Here is a 10,855-nt window from a genome sequence, read left to right as displayed (position 1 = left end):
ACTGATAGATTTATCATTCCAAACCTTTCTCCTGTTCTGACTTCTTTTGTCCACTTTCAATAACACAAACTAAGAGTGTTAATTGAGCTGGACTTTAACAAGTCCAAACTCGGTTTACAAGGTATATAAATTTTTGGATTTTGAACTTTCGAATTTTGGCTCAAATTAAAAGGATCAAGCTTATTTCACACTATTATATAAGTTTTTGATTCAAATCAAAATTGATCCAAACTCATAATTAGTACATAATTATATAATATATATATTTTATAATTATGAATTAATACAAATTTATATATAACTTATCATCACTTTATGTCTTATAATTATAAATTATAGATGTTATTAGTGTATATTTCACATATATAATTATACTCATACATTTAGTTCACGCCTAATATTTATGATGTTATTAGTGTATATTTCACATATATAATTATACTCGTACATTTAGTTCACGCCTAATATTTATGCCTCAACTTTGCTCGACCCAATTAAAGTTTAGGCTCAATGAGCCTTTTGCTGGCTGAACAGGCTGAACTCGAGTTGATCCGGCTCCATTCACAAAAATCAAACTTCTGATGCTAAACAACAATAGCAAAGGCTAAAACAGTTAAGAGCGTGCAGTCAAGAGAGAAGGAATGGAGCTTGAAGTATCCTGACTATTTTGAATCATATTCCTTGAACTGACAGAAAGGGGAAAAAGAAAGATGAAGCTATGAGGAATTTGAGGCTTGCTGCATATTTTTCTATAAAATTTCCATAATTTTATAAAATATCCTAGAAAGACTAATAAAATTAAATGCTAAGTCACCAAATCTGGTACAACAATATGCCAGGGTGCATTAGTGTTAATCCAGCATTAAAGCATCAAGGGTCTCTGCCAAATTTTCCGGTGAACGTTTCTTCCCAAGGTAGTGCCGTCACCTACTCTACTTTCTTGCTTGATTTGCTATCATCTTCCTTAGAACTGGTAGCTTTAGACTCATCGAACTCCAACAACTGTAAAAAAAATTACAATGTTAAGACAGAACTTTGAAGCAGAAAATCCAAGTATGAAACAGAGAAGTAAAACATAATCCCACCGCGATAGCATCTCCATAACTATCCAAGAGACTTAAAAAACTAAACCATCTACTCTTAAAGACTAATGTTCACAAACTGATGATGATCAATCATTCTAACCAGCAATGGTTATGAACCACAAAGTCATCTTCAAAGTTTAACAGATAGTACTATTTGATCAAATTAACCTTTTCTGACGTCAAAGGCCTCTGGTCTGCCTGTACAATTAGGCATTAGCTTAGAATAGGAAGGGTGCATACGATTTAATGCAATAAACTAGCTCGGCTGGAGCCCAATGCCGCTAGTTTAACGGTCGACAGCCCAAACAGGAGGATATTTCTCAATAGGCTAAAGGCCAGAACCAGATGGGATTAAGCACAGTTTCAAATAAAGATGTTTGATGTCCAGAAGGTCGATTTACATCCCATTATCAGAATCTGGAAGGTAGATTTACATCCAAAGATCAGAATTGATCAAAGGATGCTTCAATAAAGAAAACTTCATATGAAAGGGAAAAGCAACTATGGTACTGATCCTAGATCCCAAGAGTGTCACAATCTGGTCCCATAAGAATAACATTGTGAATTTTTCTAATTACAACTGCTAAAACTTTATATTCCTAGTAACAAGATTGGTTTGTTAACTTTTGCCTTGTATATAGGGAGTCTAAGAGAGCAGTAGATTACCTTGCAGGGAAACCAGAATGCATTGGCTTTGAAGGGCTCACTTGTTATCATTCCATATTAATTACTAAGAAGGATGGTAGGGATGCAGTGCTAGCTTTGCATACTGTTGGACTGATCCATACTTCACTTTTAGGAAAGCTTATCATTTACGTAACAAAATTAAACTTATTTACAAGCTGAAGGTATTCAGAACCAGTACTTGATGATCGAACTAAAATTTGCACACAGTTGGGCAGTTCCATACTTCACTTTTTTGACAGCTTGTCATGTAAGCAATAAAATTAAACTTATACACAAGATTAAGGTACTCAGAACCAGTACTGTGATTGAACTAAAATGTGGCATGACAGATTATAGAACTTAAAACTTCTGAATATAATTTTCTTCTTATTTAAAGTTGTTATAATAAAAAGGTTCAGTTGGTAACCCAGTCCATCTATATAATGAGGCTTACTCATGCATGTGCCAAGCAAAACTCGCACCTTCAGAGAAGAATTCATAAAAAAAATTTCAGTCCAAAAATTAAACATTCTATTGGTAACCCTTTCCATCTACAGAATGTCCTTCAATCATACATAAGAAATATGCAAGCAAAACTCGAACCTTCAGAGAATAACTTGTGAAAAAATTCATAATCCAAAAAATCAAACAATAATACCTTCCTTTATTTCGTATTGCCTGTTGCTACCTCTAGTTTTATTTTCATTGTCTTAGTCGCAAAAGTTTAAAATCAAGAGCTGGCCATTTAAAAGTATCTCTTAAAGACATGCATAAAGTCATTTCACTATAATACACCAGGAAAGAAAGAAGTTCAGCATTTAACAACAGTTATAAAATAAATTCATGATCACAAAAGACTTACTGGTTTCACTTCCCCATTCCAAATGACGTGCACAGCCAAAAATCCGATAACAGCCGGTACAATATACAAGAGTGCAGGCTAAATAAACAACCATTAAAAAGGATCAACAAAATGAGAAGTATGGACCCTCACTTGAACAAATTTACACTTCTCAAATGTATCTATCTACTTTCAAAGGTAAGGACATGCATAAAACACCGACCTGTGCAGCTTGAAACCAGTTCATGACAATTATTGTCAGGATCAAACCAACAGAGTATCCTACAAAAGCACTCTTGAAATATTGGTTCTGCTTCCCCCGAGAAACATCAAAGCGCAATGCCAGTGCCACAAAAATCCCTGAGATATATAAATTACAGATGCCGATTTTACTTAGCATGCTTTGAGTATTTCTTCATACAATTTAGAACCATGCACACATCACAAGGGATCACCAACAAACCAAATAAGGAGCTTAGAGATGAAAACAAAAAGCTGCACAATTATTTCAGATTTTAAAAAATAAAATGCTGTAGAAAGGGCTGGATTAAAAATGATGAATCTCATCACCAGACGTGTTCCCTTATAAAAACAGTCAAGGATGAAAAACAGTCGAACATCAAATTCAAAAACTCAACCATGGACTCCCAACATAGCAGCCAAAAATGAGGATGACAAACCGACAACTACTATTAGAACAATTAGAATAAAAGCCATACCAGGAATTACTATATCCCCAAGACCCAGCATTGAAAACGGACGTGCAGAGTCAGCCGTTGGGAACAAAAGCTGTAGAAAGTATATATTGTTACACTTGGTTGCAAACTATGATAGACAGAATCCAAGTACAAGAATTTCTGTAAAAGATATACAGAACACAAGATCACACACTTACCTTGATAGGAGCATCAAAAGATTTAGCAACACTAACCATTACTGGGGTAAAAAAGACCCAGAAAATGTCATATACAAAAAGTCCAGCCTGCAAATTAAGAAGATGTAAATTGCATCATTGTAAACAAATGGTAGGATAGCACAATCTGGAAGATGCATCAATTAGAGCGGGAATACTGATAAAAATGCATGAATACATGTGTGTCCATTTGTATCTATCAAAGCATACTGACAAAGCATTGATACACAAAGTCTTGGTCGTCGCCTTTCAATCTATCTTATTGCATTTATACAAATAAGTTTATTTAGGTTACTAAACTTCCTTCACTTACCAAAAGAATAGCTCCAGTCTTGAATGAACCAAGTGAAAGCATTTCGATTCCCTTCAAAATCAAACACAAAACAGAGTGAGATCATTACATAAGCTTATAGGATTTAAAACAACATGGGATCAAATTGATGAAGAAAGTATGCTTTATTTATTAATAGGAGAAAAAATGAGGGAAACCTTAACATCATAACGGATGAAGAAGATTCTGCAAATAATATGCTACCAAGTATTCCAAAGAATGATAAAAAGCACTCTAGTTCGTCAATCCAGAAGACAGGCATCTATATAGCTTCTTCACTTCTACTACAGGAAGGACAACTCCAGAGACATAATCATAGCCAGAGATTGACAATGGCATGGAGAGTCAAGGAAAGCAAATGTGCAACTTATGTAACCTAGTTTACAACAACAATTAGTGCTTCAAGTTTGATTTAGAAATTCTTCAAAACAGTGTCAAAGGAAATGCTCTAGGAAGTAGCAAACGAGAGAGAACAACACTCATGTATCACAGAAAGATGCTAGTTTTCACATACTCTTCATTTCACATGAAGAGAGATACAGGAAAACATGCAACCAAGATATTTATACTTCTAATGTTAATTCATAAAGCATGGGCTTCTGATTCTTTCCGGTTCAAGCACTAGTGAAAAACGGCAAGAACAAAGAAATGCAAGTTAAACACTTGAGTCAGGCATAAATGATGGAAGAAAGTTCAAACGATCGAGACAAATACACAACTAAGAAAAGCAGACACAAAGTTGACAGAAGTGACTTAGTACACAAATAAATATGGACAGGGAAAAAAAACCGAAGCAAAAGTTAGGGGAGGAAATGAAAGTCAGCTATCAGAGTGTTGACCAACTCATGTTTACTGTTTATTTAGATTAGATACAGGTTTTTTTGGGGGCAGGGCCGTGGGGGACGGGAATCACTTAAATTAAACGGAGGAGAAGAAAAAATGGGTCATAATGTCAACTATTGCACATTTTAGGAACTTTCAAAAGAACTTGCACTCCTAAAACGTATACAGAGCAACATATTTCAAAGATGATAATGTCAACCTGAATGCAGAATGCAAGCCCCAATATGTTATTGGCCAGCCAATGCTTCTGTGCAGCATACCATGCACAAAAGAAGGTTCCAGGAATTGCAGCAACAACCTGAGACCTTGTGAACTCAACCTCCAAAGCTGTCCAATAAATGTGTACAGAAAAACATCATTCTGCATATTGCAAGCAATATATGAAGCAGATAAAAAGAGAGAGAGAAGTCGGGAGCTATATATATATATATATATATAGAGAGAGAGAGAGAGAGGGGAAACCTAGCCACTCTGTCCAAATATAATATTTAATTACTGAACCACCAATTCTACTATGGAAAAGTCATCAAGATATTGCAGTTAACAACTTTACGGCATTCTTGGTCTTAAAGTTGCAGTATTTAAGAAACCTAACAAACTCATACAAACAGTCTTAGCTTGGGTTGAAGAAGTGATATCTCCTCCATCTGTACACAAACTGACCATAGAAAACCCAGCAGGTATTTCACAAAAGTGACAGACAATGTGGAGGATAATGGTTAAAAACCAACAAACCTACAACTGAATATCCTACAATCAATAATTAGTGTGAGCCAAGATTCAAAAGCTAACAACTTTAAACAAAGTATCAAATAAATGGTATCTATTCTAGTGGAGGCAGTAAAAATAAACTCATATGTTAAGGAAATTGAGTTATGAAATACAATTCTGTAGCAGCCTAAAGGTACCTACTGTACAAAAATGCCTATCTCTTTGATGAAGATCTTCAACCAAAAAAAGGGAGAGAAAAGAGAAGAAAAGAAAAACGAAAGGAAAAGGAAGCAAGACTTGATATAGAATATGATAATCAGGTGCCTATACAGGGACAACTTATAAATCTCACATCATTATAAAAATACTCATGTTTTGAAACTCAGCTTTGCTTGGCAACAGATTAAAATTCATTTCAATTGAGGCTTGAAAATGAAAAGGTACAGTTAAAGCTTACTTTGAAAATAGTTTTGAAAAACTTTTGAGACAAGTGATGAAAGATGATGCTGCAAATGGATATTTTACCAGAAGAATTTTTCACAAAAGTAGCTACCCAAGTCCATAGGCATGCTTGATTTAACTTCTACTAAGCATAAAAGGAAATATGAAGCACTCCAAGACAAGGTGGAGCTTCACAAAAAGAACTAGAACCACAGCGAACACATATAGGCTCTGAATAGAAAGGGAAGTGAATACATACAGCGAATATAGGGAAAACGCCAGATAATTACATCTTCGTTCCAATGCTTAGGCAAAAAGCGTTTGATTGCAGGCAGCAAGGTTGCACTGGAAACAGTGAAAAAGGAGCTTAGATCGAAAAAGTCAACAGACAAACAGAAAGATGTTCATCACAGAAAAATAACGCAAAGTATAATGATCCATACGGAAAGAACATACGAAAGAGCAACGATCCCAAGAACAAAAAAGTAGCATGTCAACACAGCATTAACCAAGTCCTTCGAAAGGAACTTAAAAAGCAAGAACAGTGATAACAGCATTGCACTTCCAACCAAGGGAAATCGCATGGCATGTTCATTGGACATTGTTTCCTGCAAAATTAAAACCACAGATTTAGTCAAGTCAAGGCTAGCTTGGTTTTAGAAAAGCAAAGGGCAAATCAAGAGCAACATCTGGATGGCTTCACTTACTGATGGAGGTGTTGGCTTAACAGAACGGTAACAACCAACAAAAACCGTAAGGCAAGCTGTCAAAATGACATTTAAATTTGGGTCTACCTTCAGAATTAGTGGGGCAAAAGTCAGGCCTGCAGGAATGACAAAGTAATTAAAGATTAAGGTTGGTTCTTGCAAAATCTCATAAACTTAGTAATGCGTCAAGGATCCAACAAACATATTATGTGGACTTCAATTAGAGTATGCTATATTATACACATCAAAAAGCTGAATTACTACAATGTGCTGGTATTAACAGGAACAGAAAAGAAATTTCTTAACAAATAAACAGTGATGTTTTAAAAGAATTGAATTTACACAATAGAAGATGATCATCAAGAAAAGTTGGAAAAGAATTTTGTTTTATGATTGGCCCAAAAAAATTAGAGAAACTCAATGAAAGATCCTCTAAATAGAGGCATGGAATTGGGAGCTGGATGGAGTCTCATCTAATCAAGAATAACGGCAGAAGAAAAAAATGTTGTATAAATTCAATTTACAGTACAGCATCAAAGCTCTAGCAGCACAGGCTAGAAAAAAATTGGAAAAGTTGAACAAAGAACCATTTGTTTTCATCATCAAAGAAAGATAAATAAGACAAAGATGAAATAAAAGAATCCAAGCTAGAATAGGCTCTTGCTGAAAACACTTTTAAAACCCTGAAACATGATAGCAACACAATAGCATCAATCTCTAGGCAAAAAATTTTCAGAAAAGGACTAAGGCGGTTCCAAGGCGAGGGGGAGTCCCTGATGTGCCCTGTATCTGCCTGAAAGGCTATCTGATCCGATCAACTGCATAAGCCGTAGCGCGCAAGCGCATGTACTCTGCCTCCATGAGCGAGACTCAATCCAGATTTGCCTGAGGAGGAAAGAGAAACACTTGACCAGCTAATACTGCAGCCTTCCAACCATCAGAGGACCTTTTTTTCTTTTAATAACCGAAACTACTTATCCTCTACCAAATCAATCCTGTAATCCATATTGGAATCTTAAAAACTTCCAGTTGCGGTACAGCTTTTAGCTTGTAGCTTTTTAGCAGGATAACAGCCGAAAACCATTTCCTTTTTCTGCCAAGGAATAGTCAACATCCCAGTAGCCTATACTAAAACTTCTATCCTTTCAAGGAACAAAACGAGCAAAAAGAAATTGAAAATTGAATATCAATTCTACTACACTCGCTAAAAAAAAGCACTTTGCTAATTAAAATCGAAGAATAAAAAGAATATTTGTAAAATCCAATACATTCAAGGGGAGGAAAAAGGGGGAAGCATATAAAAATAAATAAAAAGGGGCAACTAATATAAAAACTTTAATTAATCAAACAATAAAGGAGAGACCAAAAAAATACCTGCTAAAGCAACATTTGCAATACGCTCAATATTCTTCATTGCCTCTCTCTCTTACCCTTTATCAAAACTTTAACCAGAAAATCAGAGACCCTTCTTGTTATCTGTCAGAAATCAACATAAAAACACACAATTAACAACCCTATTTAAAATTATCCTAAATCAATAGAAATATTCACCGAACAGTTGGTCAAAATTGAATCTTTTTCAGGGTTTACTTGTAAAAATCACAGGATCGAACTAAATAATCAATTAATCTGCTAATTGAAATCAACTTACAAGAGGAAAGGAATCGACGAGACCGCTTCTTCTTGCTCTTCTTATCGAATTGTTGATCGGAGAAAACTGCAGATCGGAAAAGAATGAGATATTTTTCAATTTAAATTCTTGAGAGGAAGGGTTTTAGATTAGAGTAAGTATCTAATTACTGATTTTATTTATTGTAAAATCGTATTATTTATATTAAATTCATTTGTGGGAAATATTGAGGGAACTGGATTTTCTTCCGGGGAGCCACGTCCGAAGAGCTGTGGTACCCAATTGTAGAACGACACATGGGATTTAGGAAATATCCGTGCTCTCTCTTCCTATGTAACGTCATAATGGTACATTTATACGGGCAATTTGCTGGTTGTAAAACTTTTTTTGTTTTATGTTTTGGGTATTTTTTGTATGCTTACCGTTGGGTCTAAATGCATGATAACCTGTGTATGAAGGACAATTTCAAATTTGAATGTAAATTAGGGGATCCACTTAGTTTGGAGTACATTTTAGGTGATTCATCTTAAATTTATATATGTGGTTAACATAAATCATGATCGCGATTTTAGAATCGTCAGTTCTGGATTCAACATTTTATAGGACGATTATCGATAATGATTCTGGAACTACTAGTTTTGCTTCCAATTCTTAACAATTTCGATTTCGTTTTCTACAGTTCTAGTTCTGATTCCTTATAATTACACTTAATTACTTATTGTTAGAAATTTTGATGCGAAATGTTAAAAAAAGAAGAGAAAGTAATGTGAAAAAATATTTTAAAATGAAGAGAAGGTGAAGAAAAATAAGATTTTGATTTTATCATTATTGAATAAGAAAAAGGGAAAATATGAACTTTATGAAAAGTACATCACACTGTTGAATGTTAATGATCATTTTAAATAAAATAAAAGATCCACAATCTTAGACAAGTTTATCTTTCTTTTATTTTAAGATGTTTTGGAACCTGAATTATAATCGATGATTCTGGTTCTGATTCTATTCTTAGTGTGACGTCCCCACTTCTCCCAAGGGCGAACCCAAGGGTATCCGCGAAACGCCTGCCCAACTCTCATCAGGATTCGAAACAAATCGATTCAAGGTTAACAATATATAACAATTTATACTAGTCTAATAAGGAAAAGTCGCTTCCATAATCAAATATCCAAATCTTACACCACGAGTTCAGAATACATCAGTTACCCAATTCTTACATCAGGATCCAAAAGATACATCAATTCCCAAATATATACAACATCCAAAAGTTGTCTAGACAAATACATCCAATATGCCAAATCAAAAGTGCATCAAGTTTCAAAATACAACAATTATAAGTCGACTAAACAATTATAACCAAGGTACTAATCAAAAGAGTAATCTAGTCGGCTTTTCTCCAAAATCTTCCCATCTGGTTCTGTTAAGGAAAACAAATCTAACGGGGTAAACAAATATTCATAAGGCCAAGAAACACACATGCAAGCACGTATTCCAAATAGCAACAACAAATACACTGTAAGTAAAGCTATAAAGTTCGAATAATTCACATTTCCAATAAGAAAAATAGACAGAAACAATTCAAAGATACTGTAGCTCTCAGGAGCTAAATTTCACGTAGTCGAGCCATGGTCTTGATTAATTTCCATGTTGACACTCCGTCAACCACATAAGTATCAAATCCTGTAGATACACCATTTTCTTCGAATCTCGTCACCGTTACACCCCCTTATCGGGCCCACTCATCAAAATTTTGATAATACTCGAGTATATCATGGCAATACTGCGCGAGTAATGCCGAGTAAGATCTCTCCAATAGATCATACTCTACGAATATCTCATGGTTTGCTAAGCTTACCGGCCAAACCCATGCTGGCTCGATTCGCAAAGTAACCAACGAGTTTGAGCGTCCCCCGAATACGAATACGAATATAAGTCGATGAACAACGCTCAAATCGACGATTCCGACTAGGAATCACAAATACGAATCATATCCACATTACTATATACATGTCGAATATGAATTCACATAGCAAAATTCGAATATAATTTCATTTGAAAGAGAACGAGTGCGGTAAAGTACACACTCATTTCTAAATTTCCAAATTCAAATAACGGATAAGAAGCAGTAAACACTTAGCAACAAATTCATGCACTTGACACTCACCGAGTGATTCAAGTAGCAAGTTCAAATGATGATTTAGGCGTCTCCTGTGAGATCCTCTGGAAGGTTCTCTTGAGCGCCTGAGCATTTAATAATAAACTATCACTTATAAACCCCAATTAATAAGGAAGATTGCACTCTTGTACAATCTAAGAAAATTTCACGAGAATGAACCTTAATTATTCGTAAATTGAGGCTCAAAAGTGGAGTTTTAAAACACAAGCAAAATCTGATTTACATTCTTAAAATCGAGTGTAAAACGATCAAGTGATATTAAAAGGAAAAAACGAGTTTGAAAAACTCCATTTCCTTTAAGTTAGAAATTTTCAGATTTGTTACACTTACTTTGAAAAATCATATCTCATTCTTTACACGTCCGAAATTGGAAAATTTGGTACCGTTGGAAACTACTTCCAAAGTGCTAAAAGTTCTTAGAATACACTTTTCCATGATTCCAACTGGAAGGTATCGAAAATTTGGCTCAAAGTTGCTATTCTGGGGCATTGAAGACAGGTTTAGGTTGGTTTTT

At 34.8% G+C, this 10,855-nt stretch overlaps 1 protein-coding gene across 1 annotated transcript; it reads right to left on the bottom strand.

The window, feature by feature from the left end:
- Nucleotides 1–642: 642 nt before the first annotated feature.
- On the bottom strand, nucleotides 643–8,481 carry LOC113702248 (signal peptide peptidase). The gene is made up of 12 exons (XM_027223365.2): nucleotides 8,190–8,481; nucleotides 7,913–8,014; nucleotides 6,539–6,654; nucleotides 6,288–6,439; nucleotides 6,091–6,176; nucleotides 4,879–5,006; nucleotides 3,819–3,869; nucleotides 3,488–3,574; nucleotides 3,312–3,381; nucleotides 2,816–2,952; nucleotides 2,614–2,691; nucleotides 643–1,002 (listed from the first exon to the last, which is right to left on the bottom strand). The coding sequence occupies exons 2-12, from the start codon at nucleotides 7,950–7,952 to the stop codon at nucleotides 928–930; spliced, it is 1,020 nt and encodes a 339-aa protein (XP_027079166.1). The 5' UTR covers nucleotides 7,953–8,014; nucleotides 8,190–8,481; the 3' UTR covers nucleotides 643–927.
- Nucleotides 8,482–10,855: the final 2,374 nt, after the last annotated feature.

This window comes from Coffea arabica, chromosome 1e (genome assembly GCF_036785885.1).
Source record: "Coffea arabica cultivar ET-39 chromosome 1e, Coffea Arabica ET-39 HiFi, whole genome shotgun sequence".
Classification (NCBI taxonomy): Eukaryota; Viridiplantae; Streptophyta; class Magnoliopsida; order Gentianales; family Rubiaceae; genus Coffea; species Coffea arabica.
Note: the sequence above shows the minus strand (reverse complement) of the source record. Positions and strands in the feature narration are given on the sequence as shown.

What these genes read in the sequence shown, in the direction of transcription:
- LOC113702248 (XM_027223365.2), bottom strand. Translation starts at nt 7,952, where the DNA reads ATGAAGAATATTGAGCGTATTGCAAATGTTGCTTTAGCAG. An exon ending in GCGTTTTCCCTATATTCGCT is followed by an intron (nt 5,007 to 6,090) that starts GTATGTATTCAC and finishes TTTATTGGACAG; the next exon opens with CTTTGGAGGTTGAGTTCACA. An exon ending in CTTTTGATGCTCCTATCAAG is followed by an intron (nt 3,382 to 3,487) that starts GTAAGTGTGTGA and finishes TACTTTCTACAG; the next exon opens with CTTTTGTTCCCAACGGCTGA.